This window comes from Megalobrama amblycephala, linkage group LG12, assembly GCF_018812025.1.
Source record: "Megalobrama amblycephala isolate DHTTF-2021 linkage group LG12, ASM1881202v1, whole genome shotgun sequence".
Lineage (NCBI taxonomy): Eukaryota > Metazoa > Chordata > Actinopteri > Cypriniformes > Xenocyprididae > Megalobrama > Megalobrama amblycephala.
Genome location: NC_063055.1, coordinates 32,340,968 through 32,360,646, shown reverse-complemented (window position 1 = coordinate 32,360,646; position 19,679 = coordinate 32,340,968). Strand labels below are relative to the sequence as shown.

At 37.4% G+C, this 19,679-nt stretch overlaps 1 protein-coding gene across 2 annotated transcripts in view; it reads right to left on the bottom strand.

The window, feature by feature from the left end:
• Window positions 1-3,377: 3,377 nt before the first annotated feature.
• Window positions 3,378-19,679, bottom strand: part of mtor (mechanistic target of rapamycin kinase) — a 110,351-nt gene continuing 94,049 nt past the window's right edge. For both annotated transcript variants that reach the window (XM_048210663.1, XM_048210664.1), the window contains exons 23-28: window positions 12,366-12,528; window positions 11,426-11,518; window positions 9,704-9,850; window positions 6,527-6,669; window positions 5,962-6,124; window positions 3,378-4,596 (exon numbers count right to left, since the gene is read on the bottom strand). In XM_048210663.1, coding sequence (XP_048066620.1) covers window positions 4,447-4,596; window positions 5,962-6,124; window positions 6,527-6,669; window positions 9,704-9,850; window positions 11,426-11,518; window positions 12,366-12,528 — 859 coding nt within the window. In that variant the 3' untranslated portion in view covers window positions 3,378-4,446. The remainder of the gene's footprint in view (window positions 4,597-5,961; window positions 6,125-6,526; window positions 6,670-9,703; window positions 9,851-11,425; window positions 11,519-12,365; window positions 12,529-19,679) is intronic.

The window sequence follows — 19,679 nt, the reverse complement described above, 5'->3', positions numbered from 1 at the left end:
CCAGGACTGAGGACTGGCTCAATCTTCAAAGAGTATTTGAAATTCCATGAGAAACGCCTTATTACCAATTCAGAGATGCATTATTTTGACAAAGGTGGACTAAATTAAGTAAAAACATCAACAAACACTGGCATAAACAGAAATGACCATTCCTAATAACATCAGTTATAGCACTTATAAACACTACTCTATTAGGCATTATTGGTTAGACCTTTGATTAACCAATTTTTCAATGTAGATGGTACTCAACCAGAATGTTTTTTTGTCACCGCGGGTACCGTCGCAGTTTGCAGCGGGAAATTCATTTCTGCTCGACCGCTAAGTGGTGCTATAACCATAGATTTTCACATGTTATGGAGTGTACGTATCACAGCTCATTTTCGCAAGTAGCAGTCAACTGCGCAATGTGGCGATTAAAAAAAATACTATCAATAAGATTTGTAAAAATCACATTCACATAACCACATTTGGTAAATGTAAGCATTCGTTTAAGCATTTGCTGTTTAGAATGAATTCAAACAGTACTGTCGAAATTGTGTTTACTTTTTCATGGACTGCGTTTTTAAAATATTTCTTTATAGGCCTATGTATTATGTTATTTTCTTCCTGTAATGAAATAAAAAATAGAAACATGAATTATATAGACTACAAATAATACATCTTTGGGTATTAAGAGTGATAGTGTAGCTTTCCCTAATAGGCTACATGAATGAGTAGGCTTTGCATGCGAGTTTTAACAGTAGTGAAAATAAGCTGGTAGACAACGTTACACTTGCTGCAACTGTGCTTTAAGAGATCCGAGTTCGAGACCTGGCTCGAGATAGCCTTTTAAGCCAGTATATTTCGTTTGAAATGCACATTTACTGATCCGAAAATTATCTTTGTTATTAATTTTCTGTCATTTTTATTAGTATAAGGATGTCTTTATTTTTAATTGATACTTAATGATGACAACATTGTAAATATTTGCTCTTCATCGATGTCGGATGACAGTCTGTGTTTGACTGTTCTTGATGCTTAAGAAACAGCAGATTGGTCAAGGGTTTGGTTTTGCCAATGATTCATGAAACTGAGATGACTGACAATGATAACCAACAGATAAATGATAAAGCAATGAAAGAAAAACAACAAATTTCAACCAAAATCAGTGTTGGTTGAATATGTTTAGGCTGAATATGTTTAGGCTATTACATTTTTGTTGACTAAATTATTAAAAACAGTGCACAGTGGGAAATATGCATTTATAGAGGGTAAATGCAAAAGAACTATATCAAAGTTGTTTGAATATGCCACATTTACTGCAGCCACCTGGTACCACTATGACTGTGAACCACAACAGCCACATCCATGAGATCATTTAAATTTCGATAAATTTCATGTCATAGGATATCATAGGTCACTCTGAAACCCGCACAGAGAGAGAGAGAGAGTGAGAGGCAGAGTGAGATAAAATGCTTAGGAGACTGTTTTATCAGTAAGTCAAAGAAGTTGAAGATTCAACAACATTTTAAATAAAAAATAAAAATCTTTGCTGTGACAGAAATTAGTCTTTGATAATGTCTAAATATATGCATCCAAATAGAATACCCACTAAATGTAATTATACCTAAAATGGTGTTCTCAACAAACAAGTGTTGTCAACAACACAGTGTCAGGCCTGTATGGTAGAGTGGCCAGACAGAAGCCACTCCTCAGTAAAAGGCACATGACAGCCTGCCTGGAGAACTCTCAGACCACGAGAAACAAAATTCTCTGGTCTGACGAAACCAATATTGAACTCTTTGGCCTGAACAGCCAGCGTCATGTCTGGAGGAAACCAGGCACCGCTCATCACCTGGCCAATACCATCACTACAGTGAAGCATGGTGATGGCAGCATCATGCTGTGGGGATGTTTTTCAGCGCCAGGAACTGGGAGACTAATCAGGATCAAGGGAAAGATGAATGCAGCAATGTACAGAGTAATCCTTGATGAAAACCTGCTCCAGAGCTCCAGAGCTCCAGAGACTGTGGCAAAGTTTCATCTTCCAACAGGACAACGACCCTAAGCACACAGCCAAGATAACAAAGGAGTGGCTATGGGACAACAATGTCTTTGAGTGGCCCAGCAGAGCCTATACTTGAACTCAACTGAATATCTCTGAAGTAATCTGAAAATGGCTGTGCACCGATGCTCCCCATCCAACCTGATGGAACTTGAGAGTTCCTGCAAAGAATGGGAGAAACTGCCCAAAAAATAGGTGTGCCAAGCTTGTAGCATTATACTCAAAAAGACTTGAGGCTGTAATTGGTGACAAAGGTGCTTCAACAAAATATAGAGCAAAGGCTGTGAATGCTTATGTACATGTGATTTTTTTTTTTTTTTTTTGCTAAGATTTCAAACAAACTTCTTTCACATTGTCATTATGGGGTATTGTTTGAAGAATTTTGAAGAAATTATTGAATTTAATCCCTTCTGGAATAAGGCTGTAACATAACATAAAATTTAGAAAAAGTGAAGCACTATGAATACTTTCCGGATGCACTGTAATGTTCAGATTTGGATAATAATGTAGGAAGCAACATGTAAAGTACTTATAAAGGACAAAGCCATCTGAATGACTAGTCAGTTACAGTACCTCTTCTAACCAAATAAGCAGATGTTTTCAGTAATAATTTAACATACTGTTTATGTTTTGCTGCAATCAGGCTAATGTAGATCATAGCTTCTCAAAAAGATTAATCAAGTAAAAGAAAGGCATTGCTCTGAAATGAGCAAGGAAGGTGAACTAAGACATTGAGTGCAATCAGACTAAAGAAATCTCTGACCAGTGATCATCAAAAAGGAATCCACCATCATTAGAGAGTGAACTGTGCTGAAGAGGAATCAATGAGAGGTAGGAAGCAGCTGGGATGCATTGAAATTATCTGTGAGCACTGTGAGCCCTCTTAAATTAAAAGCAGCTCCATGAGAGGGAAAGACCAGATATAAAAAAAAAAAATAGATTTTGAAATAGATGAAAAAAGGAAGGAGCCCAATTGTAAGGCTAAAAAACAGATCTATGACTCTGTAATGTTGCAGTGTAAGGCTACGTCCACACGAAGCCGGAGCTTACCCTAAACCGATCTTTTTTTTTCCTCGTCTCAAAAAATATCTGTGTCCACACGAAACCATTGAAAGACTCAAAATGATGTAGTATACATGCCAGACCATTATGTGGCGCTGTAATTCTGCCGCAGAAATGCACTTAAAGCAGCAAAGAAGACTTGGAGCATGCGCATAAACCTTGCGCGCTGAATACAAACTTTAGCAAATCTTAGAAATAACACTTTATTTTGGTTCAGTAGCTTCTGCAGCAAGAACGTAAGCATGTAGAGTCTGCTATTGCTGTTTTTGGTGCTGTTTTGTGGTGTTAGCACGTCTGACTAGGGTCGACACGTGGGGTGATGACATCATCGTTTCAGAAAATATACGGATTGCCCCGTCCACACGATAACGTCAAGACGGCGTTTTCAAATTTTTCCACCCTGGGACCCGGTTTCAAAAAATACTGGTTTCACCTTTCGAAAACGCCGGATCTGTGTGGACGAAACGCCTATCCGATAAAATATTTGTGCGGTTTCACTGAAACACGTCTCCGTGTGGACGGGGCCTAAAATAAACATATAGGTGGAAACAATGATCTGTGTTATTAAACAGACATTGCTATGACACTAGGATGAGCTCAAAATAAACTGAAAATTAAGATAAAATTCTAATTAAGCAAAAAAGTACGAGAGACTGCTTTACTGGGAACACGGTCACCACTGCCAGACTTACCATTAGGCTGGACTGGGCTTCAACCTGTTTACATTCATTTGATTTGTTCACTTACATGCCAGTTAGAAGTTTAAAATTGCCCCAGTAAAGAGTTCTTGTTTTTATATTTATAGCATATGATAGTTTTCCATATTTTAAAAACTCTGTACGAACCCTGTTAAAGGTGAATTTTGCAGAAATTTTCAGTTACTCTTTGTAAACACAACATTCAAATTTGGCACCAACTTACAGGTGGAACACCAACAGAAGTGCACGCCCCAGCCCCTGACATGATATCAGTTGCCAGAAAACACATCACATAGATAGTGAGTCAAGAGTATATCAAATAATGTGTTTATCATGCAAAAATAGCTTCTTTTTTTTTATATAAATGAACAGTTACGCTAATAGTTAGTTGCTGATTTTTCAGTGAGTTTAACCATCTTCAGTCTAGCTTGCTAATAAACAATAATTGTATATTATTTACTACTAGCCTATATATTACTAGCTTGCTAATAAATAATAATTACCTGTCATCATAAAAACATAAAATCTGTTGAGTAACAGAGCAGTCAATAAAGCAAATTGTTTTGTTTTTTGAACCAAACTAACTGAAATGAAGCCTTCTAGGCATCTAGACTATCCTCAGATTTCAAGAGTGTCTGTTTCCTACCTGATTAGAGATTCTAAAATGAGCGGTGAAGGGCCTTTTTGAAACTCAAGTTCCTTGTAGTGCAGGGCCTTGGCATAAGCCCGACATTTAGCAGCTCTCTCCCCCAGCAGAACAATCCCATTGTCATCTCTCAAAGGAAGTGGGCCCTAACAAAATACAGAAAAGAAAGATTTTAGATATAGAAGAGAAGAACTGAATGGAGTAGCATATTAAACAGTCCAGAACAGAGCAGCTGGCCCCGAAAATGTTTATATAACAGACCCTCAATGAGTAAACTCTTCATTTCACAGCTCTCAAACTTTACTGCCCATTTGCTATGTCACCACTGAAGGGTGTGAGCTGTATTTGTTGTGCTGGAATAAAACTGAACAAATGTACCATTCATTCGGACTTCAACACAATGAGATCATTCTAAATATGGAAAGAAATGTAATTGTCCAAATGCGCAGGAGAAGAGCGCTCCTTTCAGACTTAATTGTGCTGTCAAAAAGAAATTATGTACTTTTATTAACATGAATGACCTCTCTGGATGCAGACACAGAACTGGAAAAAAAATTCAGTATATCTTGCATTTAGTTTCAAATTTCTTTTTTTTTTTCTTTTTGGAATGAATGAATGAAGAGTGAATGCATGTTCTTTTCAGGACAGAAGTGTCCAAACTTAGAGAGTTAGTTCACTCAAAAATGAAAATTATGTCATTTATTACTCACCCTCATGTCATTCTACACCCGTTAAGACCTTCGTTCATCTTCGGAACACAAATTAAGATATTTTTTGATGAAATTCGATGGCTCAGTGAGGCCTCTATTGCCAGCAAGTTAATTTACACTATCAGTGCCCAGAAGGGTACTAAAAACATATTTAAAACATTAATGTAAGTACAGTGGTTCTACCTTAATATTATAAAGCGACAAGAATACTTTTTGTAGTGATGGGCATTTCAAAACACTGCTTCGAATCTTTTGCTTCGAATCAGCAGTTCGGAGCGCCAAAGTCACGTGATTTCAGCAGTTTGGCAGTTTGACATGCGATTCGAACCACCGATTCGAAACAAAAGATTAGTTTTTTGAAAAGTCATTATTTTGTTTTTTTGGTGCACAAAAGTATTCTCGTTGCTTTATAACATTAAGGTAGAACCACTGTACTCACATGAACTGTTTTAAATATGTTTTTAGTACCTTTCTGGGCACTGAAAGTGTAAATTAACTTGCTGGCAACAGAGACCTCACTGAGCCATCGATTTCATCAAAAATATCTTAATTTGTGTTCCGAAGATAGAACGACATGAAGAACGACATGTAGAACAACATGAGCGTGAGTAATAAATGACATTATTTTCATTTTTGGGTAAACTAACCCTTTAAATGCTGTATTTATGCCTTATTTTCGGATGTTTTTAAAAGCCTTTACTCTCCTGGCTTGCAGGGTTAGTTATTAGATCAAACATACGATGTGGATCTGACATTATGCCTGCTGTCAAATGTCTAGAGACTATAGACTTATAGACTGACCTTATCGCTGTGCTCCATGAATTCTGCAAGATTGAGCAGTGTCTGTGTGACTTCAGCAATATCCTGAGAAGTCAGAGCAAGCTCAATACTGCGTATCAGTTCATCCTGCTGATCTTCACTGAGCTCTGACCAGCAAGATAAGAATGCAGCATTAAAAAGATCCCTACAGAGAGACAACATACACACAGGCTTTGATAATTGTGCAGTGTTATGTCCATACAATAGTTTGCGCATATTACTTCTGACCACAAAATCTATGTAGGGTTTTCCTGTGGTATTGTCCAAACAACATTTAGCAAAGATGATTGTGCTACTATTTGAATGAGATGGCACTTTGCTGTCACGTTGTCAGCCTATCACTGCAGGTATGATTACGGATTTAACTGGCCGTGTGTCATTTCACATGTTAGCCAGATAGCCCATTCCTGTTCCTGCCGAGAGAGATAATACTCCCAAAATTAAGGCTACTGAAAATGTTGACAATCACAGAAAAATTCTACAAAAATTATGAGTTTCTCAAATTGCACTTTAACAGAAAAACAGAGACTGAGGAGATAAGGTTTACCTAGCGAGTGGTATGTATGTTTGCGCCAGAGACCAGCAGGAGCGCAGTGCAGGTGAAGATGATTCTTTTAGCAAGACCACACTGAGACGTCTCAACCACTCCAGCCAGTCATCTTTGGACACCTTTCTGGCTGCACCCCAAGCCTGAACATAGCAGAAACAGGACTAATAAACAGACAAAAGAACCATGTGAGCTCTGTTCTAGTTAGCTGCATCAAAGCGTACTACATAGGGAGTTGCCTTCTGGAACTGCACATGTGACCGATTTGAAATGCTCTATATAGACAACAACTTCACCACATAAATAGTGGTACTCACAAAGTGCAGGGGAGATTTGCCCCATAAATAATTACAATAGTTTGATGTTAGCATGTTGTTAAGGTAATAGTACACAATTAAGATTTAAAATACACAGAACATACATACACCCACACCCACACACATTATATATATATATACAGTATATCTCTTCATACTTCATACCACAGTATAGCTCTTCATACTACACACACACACACACACACACACACACACGTATGTGTGTGTGTGTGTGTGTGTGTGTGTGTGTGTGCGTGTGTGTATATATATTTTGATTGGTTTGTTCAGGGCTGTTACATAGGCCGTAATAAGCTTGCTATGGTTGCAGTCAGTTGCCCCAGCTTCACCCCAATCTGGCGCTTTATCGCTGCAAATGTCTCCATTTACAACGTGATATTGCAGCATTGAGTACTGTAGCCAAGCACAGTCATTACTGTTGAAAATAATGGCCAAACAGAGGTTTTTAAGTTACTGGTTGGTTATGAGACTTAGTTCAATATTCCTCAAAACACTGAAAAAGTTGCTGTTTAGAGCCAGTTTAAGTCCTATGTTTAAGTCCTATGCTCACAAATCCTCTCATTAAAAAAATCATAGCGTAGCTGACATTTTACTAAAAGATTTATTGTGCACTTTAGTCAGATTTATTGATTAAAATGGGAGTTTTCGCAAGTGTGCCGACCTACAGCTTCAGTGATTAAGGAAGCGCTTGTTAATTGCTTACTTTGTGTAATTCATTCATAATTTGAAGAAAAGTTATTTTTCTTCATGAGATTTTGTGACTTTTCCTACTTCAGTACATAAAGTGCTGAACTTTGACAACTGATTTTTAAACCTGGTGATTTTATAATGTCTAGTCTAATTATAAATTCAAAAGTAAAACTGGTTTGAGAGTGGATATGGGTAATATGAGCCAATAAGTGCTCATCTGCAGCCATCTACTGGTTATAGTGGTATTTTTTTATTTTTAAATAAAAGTGTTTGTTTTTCATCAAATGTTGGATTTCCTACATCTTGAAACTATCAGTTTAAATGGGGAAAGTCTCTGAAGGATAACTAATTAATGTTTTTTGTCATCATATTAAAAATAATACATTTTAAGTACTGGAATGTCCAATTACATTTACAATTATATTGTGTTTCTTATTGAAATGTTCTCATTATGTTCAAGTCTGAACTGCAATAAATAAGACTGGTTCATTGGCAAATTAGGTAATTGTAAAAACTGCATTCAAATATAAACACTGCATTTACTTTGTTTTAGTGTTCATGAAAGGGTACCTTATTGATATGGTTGTGGGGGTACTTGAGGCTAAATATGTTGGGATCCACTGGTTTAGATTATTTAATTTGAGGCTAAAAAGGTTGGGATCCACTGGTTTAGATTATTTAATCTGTAAGTACTAAATAAGACCAAAAAAAAAAAAAAAAAAGGAATAAAATCAAATTTATGCTGGGTAAATAAACAAACCAAACCAAAATATCACATGTATGCGAATGTATGTGTGTGAGAGAAACATATGTATGTGGAAGGAACACACATACACTCTAAGACTCAAGAGTTTTAGATCGGTACGATTTTTTAAAAATGTTTTTAAAAAGTCTCTCACCCAGGCTGCATTTATTTTATCCAAAATACAGAAAAACAGTTATATTGTGAATTATTTTTACAATTTAAAAAAAAAAAAAAAAAAAAAAAATTAAAAATTCTATTTGAATATGTTTTAAAATGCTATTTATTCCTGTGTTGGCAAAGCTGAATTTTCAGCATCATTACTCCAGTCTTCAGTGTCACATGATCCTTCAGAAATCATTCTAATATGGTGATTTGCTGCACAAGAAATATTTATTATTATTATCAATGTTAAAAAAACAGTTATGTACTTTTTTTTCTTCTCAGTATTCTTTGATGAATAGAAAGTTCAAAAGAACATAATTTTATCTGAAATGGAAAGTTTTTTGTAACATTATACAGTACCGTTCAAAAGTTTGGGGTCAGCAACAATTATTTTTTCTCTGGAAATAAAGAAATAAGTACTTTTATTCAGAAAGGATGCATTACATCGATCAAAACTGACAGCAATGAAATTTAAAAGGTTATTTTAAATTGTAAAAATATTTCACAATATTACTGCTTTTGCTGTATTTTGGATCAAATAAATGCAGTCGAGTCCATCCATGGGTGAATGTTCAATATTTAGGCAACAGAAAACTAAATAATGAAGACAGTGGAAAGACCACTCAGGCAACACATGTAAATGATTATGACGTGTTCATGAATCACAGAGAACAGACAATCCCTTCAACCGTGCACCCCGAAAGACACATGAACAATCGCTGTCTGAAAAGGATGATCAAGTGTGGTGTTGAAGACATATGCACCTATGGTTCAAATAATACAAAATACAAAAAAGGAGCTCAGGGAATATATTGGGCATGACTTTAAGGGGACCCATTTACTCCTAGTGTAAACAGTTTCCCATTCTTCACAAACTTAGGAACAAGCTGAATTTACTTTATGAAAGATAGTGTGATTAAATTTCATTTCAAAATGTGATAAATGAGCGCTCATTTAACAAATACACCACACACAATATAATTATGTTTAAAAAAACAAAAATGTTGGGGATGAGGACATTAAAAACTAGATATTATATTCAGATTTCCAACACTAGAGATTTCCAAAGCTGATTTTATTGGGATCGGGATGTTGGACATTAAAAGACTGGTCTGCTTCAGTATCTACATACTTTTGTGAACGTTCCTGTAATACTAATCTATTATTGGCACAATGCAAATGTTAACCAAAAACACTCCAATATGTGAGTGTGAAGTTTCGAAGGCTACACCTCATTCTACATACCTTCTGCAGAGCAGTTGTGCTGACGTGCAGTTTCTTCATTGGTCCTGATTCAACCGGGCCACTAACCAGAGTGTCACTTTGATTACCACGTAATTGTCTATGCTGAAATATTAAAGGGTCCTCTTCCTCTTCCGCCAAAGTATAGCCCTGAGAAAGAGACACACAGGTTAGCAAAGCCAACTCAAATACACAAACACACACACACACACACACACACACACACACACACAAATCTACATTTGTGCTCAGCTTGAAAAAACCTAAATGCCTAAAACTATCCACAGACAGATGTTTTTTTTTAACAAAAGGTCTACTGTATGTAGTGTAGACCACTGATTTATGTGATCATTTACTAGAAGCATACATAAAAATAAATAAAAAAACTACATAAAAAATACATACATCCAAATTCCCTCATTCAAAAAAGTTCATAATCAAAAAAATATTTTCTACGACAAACTAAACATCCAAACAAACATTTTCGAGTTATACTGATTTTACACATCAAACATTTGAAACATATTAATAGCATCAAATCAGCATCTCTAATATCACATTTGTGCCTTTATGCTAGGGCTGGGCGATATATCGCATGCGATTGTCACGCGCATTTCGTCAGTAAAGCCGGTTCCCTGTTTACCGCTAAATCGCCATCACCTGCTTTCAAATGGAGCGGCATTTAATAAACAGAGCCGTAGTTCACTGATAAGCTACGCAATATCGCGTTCATTATCGAAGGCGATTCATCTGCGATAATGAACGCGATATTGCGTAGCTTATCAGTGATCTACGGCTCTGTCTATTAAATGCCGCTCCATTTAAAAGCAGGTGATGGCGATTTCGCGGTAATCAGGGAACCGGCTTTACTGACGAAATGCGTGTGACAATTGCATGCGATATATCGCCCAGCCCTACTTTATGCTTTAAAAAAATAACGGGACAACAACTATTTAGGTTTTGTTGGCAAAAGCAAGGAGAATTAATTATAATACAAGGCTGTTTAATGCTTGACTCTGATTGGCTGACGAAGATTCAATTATTTTCTTTGAAAGTAGAATAATTGCTTTTCCAAATAAAAGTAGTTCCAGGCAGATCCATATTAGAGTTCCATATCAGTTTGCCAAATTATTTCAGGTATTTCAAAAATCCTTGCAGCCTACAGCAGCAAAAGAATCAAAACCCAATCAAAGCAAATAAATATGAATCTGAACAATGTCTTAAAGTGTGGTAGCCATAGTATAAGCTGAATAATTGACTCCGTGCCATAGAATTATTATAAAATAATGCACATCTGAGGCATTTCCACCTCATGTGTGTATTATTTTTTTTAATAATTTAATGGCCTTTCTTCAATTATTCCTTACATAAAAAACTTCTTGAAAGAGGGGCAAGAACCTTTCTTTAACACCAGCATTATGTGCTGGTAATTCTATGTCGGTAGAAAATATCATGCATGTCAAAGACAAAGACAAGATTAGATATGGATGCCAAGAGGCCATGTGCTAGAACAGGAAGTCTGGGTTCACTAGCAAAGAATGAGTGGTGGTTTACACAGGGGGCCAAATTCAGGAAACAGAGCAGGCTTCTCCACCAGAACACAAGAGGTGGTTTGTTTCAGAAAAATCTCCCTAACAAGAACAGTCATCAGAGATCTAGTTTATGTAGAAAAAAAATGTGTAAGAAACATTATGTCTGCAGACATGGAGAGGGTAGGATACTGACCTTGACAATTCGACAGATGAGCACATCGTAGCGCTGGTGATTGATGCGATGTTTCAACATCACTTTATTTACCATAGGAATGAAGATCTGGTACTGTAAAAGAAATATGCAGACAAACTATTTTTCATACTAATACTAATTTTCACGTCAACAGCAAAAAAATAGTATGCTATTAAACACTACTTTATTTAAAAGTTAAATATTAATATAAATATTAACAAATGAAATTAAAACAATTACAAACCCTTCAAGTATTTCTCAATTAAGTAAACACTGCTTCATGTTTTTAAAGAAATTATTCAAGACAAGTAAACAGCCAGTAACAAAATTAAAAACAAAGGAAAAAAAAAAACAGGTACTACATGTGTAACAAATTAAGTCACTGTACTCAGTACCAGCATTGTAGAAAGATTTGTATTGTTACTTCTTTTTATTTTAGCATCAACTTGGTAGCAGTACTTCTCACATGAAGAGGAAGAAAAGCATACTGGAATTATTTTGATTACATACGGTATAAAAAATGCTTTTGAGTGTTGGAAGTGAATGAGCGCACATGTGTGTACATGTGACTAAAACCCATCAACTAGTAAGTACACAAATAAAGTGTTGTTCCTCTAACACAGGAAACTGAGGATTGTGGCCTGCAGTGATCAAAGGATTCAGAACTTGTGTCTGGTACTCATGATGGCCACATGTTGACTGGTAATTTTAAGAGCATTTTAAGAGGAACGGTTAAAACAATGACCTCATTCCTCTCTCTGATTGGAAACCTCTACGTGCATTAGTGAGATACTGGGAAATAATTAGAAAGCTACTTCAGAACATCAGTTATTGACATAAAACTATGAGAAATATGGCAAAAAAAGTTTTTTATTTACAAACGATGAGGACAGCATTACAGATCCACTCCCCAGACTTGAACTAGGCTTTGAGATTATACCTTTTTGCCAAGCTGAAAGACTAGTGAGGACAGCGTGTCCATGGAGGTGTTCCGCAGCTCTGGAGTAACGTCAAGAGTGCGTACAATGGGGTGAATAATTCTGGAGGCATAATCCGTGAAGTCCAAAGACTCAGTCAAGCGATCTAAAGTCTCCAAGGCAACCCTACACACCAAAAATAAAACAACCAAATGTACTGTAAACAAAAACATTTATTGACATTTAATCACATTGTGTTAATAAATTGTAAAATAACAAATGATAGACTGATATATCAGCCAGTATTTTGACATTTTAAAAATACTGGTGCCAGAAACCATGTTGTCGAAAGGGTTGATTAAAAATTTTACAGACAACCTTGTTCAACATTATTTTCATTAAAAAATAAAAAATAAAAAATAAAGTCAAATGACAAATGTATTGTACATTTTTTTCATTCATATTTTATTGAAGCAAATATGTACATCTCATTTACTTTTGTAAATTATATTATATGGCATTGGCATCTTAGTAGTTTTTAAAAAAACATTTGTATCAGTAAAGGAGACACAATCCAGTTAATTGTTTGAGGTTTTAAAAATGAGTTTCCAAATACAAAGATATAGAAAGCCCTAGCAACACACCCGCACTGTGGTACAGCCAACAAAATCAAGCACATTAATAAAATACAATACCTTTCTCTTCAAAATTCTTAAACTCAGCCCAGCACTTTGTCAGTAAAACAATATTGATCAAATGCAGATTCTTGTCTGTAAAAAATGTTTCACTGAGAGTAATGGCAGAGTAAAAGCTGGCCAAAGCCACTGTATTAATGTGATCCTGTATCCACATAGATTCTAGGGCTACCTGATTCGCATCCGTCCTTACCACTGCTGCAAAAACTCTCACTACCTCAAATGACCTATGCTCACTTTTCAAGTCAACATGAAATCAAAATTAAACCCATTTACTTTAATATATGTTCTTGATTTCATTGTTTATCAGTGCACATTATTTTCCAAAGAAGAAGAAAAAAATCTCTGAAACAAATTTTCTTTTTCAGCTGCTAATGTACACAAACAGCAAATTAACTATTTTTAATTCAAATATTTAATTCAGTTGTGGCTCCATTCTGGTAAGAAAGAGCTTTTTTTCTTTTTTTCTAACCATTGTGATGGCTGAACCTGTGGCCACACATGATATGGGTAAATCCACACTCATTCATTCACAATGTATACATTTCCCCTCGCTAACATTTCCTTATAAATTCATTCACATATTTATTGAGTAATTTTTCTCACTCTTCATCTATCTTTCAAGTTTATAATATAGTATTTAAGGTTTATGTTACATGTAATAAAAACACTACACAGATTTTGTTTGACACTTTTTTAATGCTTTATTAATTTTAGCACTTCATTTGTTGGATTGAAATTCACGCTTACTAGCTTGTGTATGCTATTCTTGTTTTCTTATATTAGTTTCTATTGAGTTTAAAGGTGCAATGTGTAAAATTTGGGAGGATCTATTGACAGAAATGCAATATAATATACATAATTATGTTTTCAGTGGTGCATTAAGACTTTACATAATTAACCGTTGTGTTTTTATTACCTTAGAATGAGCCATTTCTATCTCATACACCACGGGTCCCCCCTCTCCATGTCAAGTTGCCATTATGTGACGGCATGCCGCAGCGATCTTGACTGGCAAAAGGCAAAGGCTCGTGCAGCAGTACAGATTTATGGACTGAGGGTACTGCTCGCCGATATTGTAAATTTATTTGTTGATTTATAAAATTTTGCTTGCATGTTCTCCCGTCTTGTTTAAGTGAGCTCACCATTTGTCTTAAATACCTGTCTGCTGTCTCAGTTAAGAGGTCAGTTTGTTCTGTTCAATTCTCCTTAGTTTCTCTTGTATTGACTTAGAGTTTGTTTTGTTGACCTCAGTTATTCTAGTCTAGCTAGATTATTTGTCAGATCAAGTTGACTTATTTTTGTATTCTTTATTTGTGATTTTTCTTATTTTTTTGGGTAACATAAAAACCCTTTTTGATGGAAATCCCGTGTTTCTTTCGGGCTTTCTCATATATGGTGGCAGCAGTGGGATAAGCCAGTAGAGGACACAGTTTTTTTTTTTTTTCTTCTTCCCCTTACTTCTCCTGTTTAATTATATTTTTGAGGAGCCATAATTCGACCACCAAAGAAAGGAGCCTCTAAGATAGTTCCAGCTGAGCGAGAAGAAGAACAAGGTGAGGAGAGGCCTTTGGAGGAAGAAGCTCTTGATGGGGATAAGGAGATTGCAAGTTGGGAACCATCATTTTCTGATTTGACTATCCTGTTTCAAGCCCATATGGCGAAAATGTATGCCCGGGAGGCAGCAAGGAAGCAGGAGTATGGAGAGCAAGAGCGACGATTCAGAGCTCTTCAACATAAATTCAATTTACTACAGATGGAAGTTCAGGCTTGCACATCACTTACTCCTGAGCCACGTCTTACGAACTAAGACTCTTTCGACGGGCGGGGTGGAGATGCAGACCCTGAGACTTGACTTTCTCCTCCCCAGTTTACCTCCCACACAAGAGATGCTGACCCCACTGGAGATTATTCAGGACCATTATGGCATTGTGAACATCGACTAGAAAAGTTAACAGACTCTGATGATATAGAGCACTTTTTGATCTTTTGAGCGGATTGCCACAGCTTGCCGCTGGCCCAAAACTGACTGGACTTTTCATTTAATTCTGTCATTAACTGTCAAAGCAAGGGCTGCCTATGTCAGTATGGACTTGGATGATTGTATAGAGTATGATAAGGTCAAGGCAGCCATCCTCATGAAATACGTTATCAGCGCAGAGATATATAGACAGATTTTTTGCTCCTTAGATATCCATCCCTCTGAGAGTCCAAAAGAACTGTATATAAGACTTAAGGGACTCCAAGGCAAGTGGATCAGACCCAGGGAAAAAACTGTTGAGGAGGTGGGTGAGATGATAATTTTAGAAAAATCTTCGCATGCTCTCTCCTGAACTCCAGGTCTGGGTCCGGGAATGGGAGCCTAGGACGGCAGCAGAAGCTTCATCATTGGCTGATGCCTTTGTGGCTGCAAGAAGGAAGAATCAACCTTGGGGCTGGAATAGTGGAAGCGAGACCCGACGGGCACAGTTCCCTCAGTTCCATCAGAAACCGGTGGCTGGATCAGGTAAGTCTTCCAAGGGAAATTCTCTAGAAATTAAATCGCATAAAATTATAAGAGGATCAGTTGTTTGTTTCCAGTGCAGAAGGCCAGTCTGTCCACAAAATGCAGCTAAACTTACTAATTTATGCTATGTTCCTAGTTGCAGGGCAGCAAATGTGAACAAGCCAAATGTACTGCTACAGACAATGACAGTGACTGTAAATGGTAAAGAACTGAAGGCCCTAATCAATACTGGGAGTGACCAGACCCTGGTGAACAGGAAGCTTGTGGCTCCATCTTTAGGTAGGTCCTTTAATATGTTATCCATCTGCTGCATTCATGGGGAGGAAAAAATGGTGCTCAGTGCAGACCTATACATTGGGGTAGAAGGTCAAACCTACCTGTTAGAGGTAGCAGATAATATTCCTTATCCCATAGTTCTGGGTCATAATTTACCAGTACTCCTAGATCTAGTCCAGCACTCGCAACAGTGCAATGTGGTGGTAACAAGAGTAATGGCAAAGCAGCCAGAGGAACTGATATAGACTCTTTCGATATTGCATTTTATGAAGTAGACTTGGAGATAGGCACCCCAAAACCAAAAAAACTCGACGCCAAAAGAGACAAACAAAGCTTGAATATAATGCCTCCCGTTTGTCTGTAGAGAGTGTATGCAATCTAACTCCACAGGTCCAGCTGCCTACCAACATAATTCAATTGCAACAAAAAGATGCCAGTCTTGCTGTATGCTTGGAGAAATCAAACCACGAAAAAATCCAGGAGAGGAACTCACTAATGACAATGGTGAGCATTATTTATTTGAACAGAACATACTCTGCCACCAGATCGGCTTGGTGAAACAACTGGTGGCCCCGTAGGATACTTGGGAGGTTGTCCTTCACCTGAGCCATTTAATTCCCTGGGCTGGCCAACTAGGGAAAAAGAAAACCACAGCACAAATCAAAAGACACTTTTACTAGACTGGCCTGCAAGCGGATGTTGCCCAGTACTGTAAAAGCTGCCCTGATTATCAAGTTTGCATCAAGAGTGCCCCTCCAGCATCTTCCTGTAATCAGTACACCATTCGAAAGGCTGGGCATGGATATCGTTGGCCCGGTGGAAAGGAGCCATGCAGGTAACCGATTTCTACTGGAGAAAATGAGGGCATTGGCCCAAACTCACCTGACCCAGACAAGACAAGACCCAGAGGGAGCAAAAGGCATGGTATGACCAAAAAGCGCTTGTGATGCTGCAGAGCCAGGAGAATAAGCTGTTGGCCAAGTGCAAGGGCCTTTTTAAGATCAAGAACCAAATAGGCCCCACCACGTAGGAAGTGGCCATTCCAGGGCAAGATCAAGCTAGTCGAATACTTCACGTAAATCTTTTAAAAAAGTGGGTATCCCAACCTGAACAAGAGCACAAGTTATGATGATATGTAACATGAAGGAGTAAGAGGAATGGGAAGACCCAAACTTGCCTCAACCAATATCTAGGGGTATCAATCTGGAGCATCTGCCTGAAGATTAGCAATCCCAGGTGAGAGTTTGAACATTCTTTGAATATCCTGGTTTAACATTTTGATACAACATGATATGGTTTAAAACCTGATGCAGCTGTTAGACGTTTTTTTAAAGTTACAGAATACCTGAGACACGCCAAAAGGTCCTAAAAGAGGAGGTGAACTTGGTTCAATAATTCCTTATCTCAGTATCCTCTAAAAGCAAGTGGTGTCAGCCGGTGGTCCTATTACCGAAAAAGGATAGGAGTATCTGACTTTGTATTGACTTCCAGTACTTGAACTCTGTATCACAGTTTGACTCATATCCTACTCCCTGTATAGATGCCTTAATTGATCAACTGGGCAAAGCAAAATACCTGACAACCATTGATCTGTTTAAAGGGTACTGGCAGATACCACTGACCCCGCAGGCCCACCCTTTAACAGCATTCAGGACACCATGGGGGTATTCCATTTCTGGGTTTTACCCTTTGGCCTGCATGGGCCACCTTTCAAAGGCTTATCGATCAGGTATTATGTGGATTAACTTTTACTGCAGCTTAATTAGATGACTGTGTCATCTATAGTAACATCTAGGAAGAACATGTTCAACATTTTCATGAGGTTCTGCAGCGTCTACAAAAAGCAGGCCTCACAGTGAACCCTGCCAAGTGTGCCGTGGCCAGGAAGGAAACTGAATACCTGAGCTTTGTCATCAGCAACGGGGTAGTGCGACCTCAAGTCAAAAAGGGCCACCCCTTTGACAGATATGGTTGGAGTCCGATGTCCAAATCAGTGCCAGGGGTCAGAGGAAAGGATGGCAGCTTTCTGAGATATCCAAACTGCATTAAGAAAAAATGCTGAGCTGTACAGTCCCGATATTGCTCAAGAATTTATTGTCCAGGCAGATGCCTCTGAGAGGGGCATAGAGGCTGTGCTGCTACAAGGACCTCCAGGTGAGCGACAGCCAGTGGCTTTCATCAGCCGCAAACTTTTTCCATGTGAAGTTCGTTATTCTACAGTCGAGAAAGAATGTTTGGCAGTTAAGCAGAGTCTACCTTGAGATATTACCTACTGGGTAGGAAGTTTAAATTAGAAACGGACCATAAACCTCTCCAGTGGTTGGAAAGGATGAAAGATGGCAACGGGAGAATCACATGGTGGTATGTGACTATGCAGCCTTTCCGGTTTACAGTCCAGCATGTTCCCGGGAAGTACAATTTGACTGCCGACTACTTATCTCATTGTACCAAATGAGATTCCTGAAGGGAGGGGGTGTGTGATGGCTGAACCAGTGGCCACACATTAATAAGGGTAACTCCACATTCACAATGCATACATTTCTCCTCGTTTACATTTCCTTATACATTCCTTCACATATTTATCATGTCATTTTTAATACTCTTTATCTACCCTTCAAAGGTGCAATGTGTAAAATTTGTGAGGATCTATTTACAGAAATGCAATATACATAAATAACTACAGTTGCAGGAAAAAGTATGTGAACCAGTTGCAGATCTGTGAATAATGTGAACAATTTGAATAATTTTAATCTGAATAATTTTAACAAAATAAGAGAGATCATTCAAAATGCATGTTATTTTTTATTTAGTACTGTCCTGAGTAAGATATTTTACATAAAAGATGTTTATAAATAGTTCACAAGACAAAAAAAAATAGCTGAATTTATTAAAATAACCCCGTTCATAAGTATGTGAACCACTGATTCTTAATACTGTGTGTGGTTACCTGGATGATCTACGACTGCTTTTTTTTTTTGTGATTGTTGTTCATGAGTGACTTGTTTGTTTTGAACAGTTAAACTGAGCTCTGTTCTTCAGAAAAATCCTCAAGGTCCTGCAGATTCTTCAGTTTACAAGCATTTTTTGCATATTTGAACCCATTACAGCAGTGACTGAATGATTTTGAGATCCGTCTTTTCACACTGAGGACAATTGAGGGACTCGAACACAACTATTAAAAAAGGTTTAAACATTCACTGATGCTGCAGAAGGAAACACGATGCATTAAAGGTGCCATCGAATTGAAAACTGAATTTACCTCGGCATAGTTGAATAACAAGAGTTCAGTACATGGAAATGACATACAGTGAGTCTCAAACTCCATTGTTTCCTCCTCCTTATATAAATCTCATTTGTTTAAAAGACCTCCGAAGAACAGGTGAATCTTAACATAACTCCGACTGTTACGTAACAGTCGGGGTGTACGCCCCCAATATTTGCATATGCTAGCCCATGTTCCCAACATTATGAAAGGCATTACACAAGGGCAGCCAGTATTGCCAGTCTGGATGTGCACAGCCGAATCATCAGACTAGGTAAGTGAGCAATTAAAGGGGCAGCAGCCCTGAATCTGCGCATTTCTAATTATGCCCCAAAGTAGGCAGTTAAAAAAATTATTTAAAAAAATCTATGGGGTATTTTGAGCTGCAACTTCACAGACACATTCAGGGGACACCTTAGACTTATATTACATCTTGTAAAAAAACATTCAATGGCACATTTAAGAGATGGGGGGGTGAAAAAATTTGGAATTTGAAGATTAAGGTAAATTGTTTTTAATCTTTCTTCCGGGAAACATGCAAGTATCTTTTGTTGCTTCTGAAGGGCAGTACTAAATGAAAAACAATGATATTTAAACG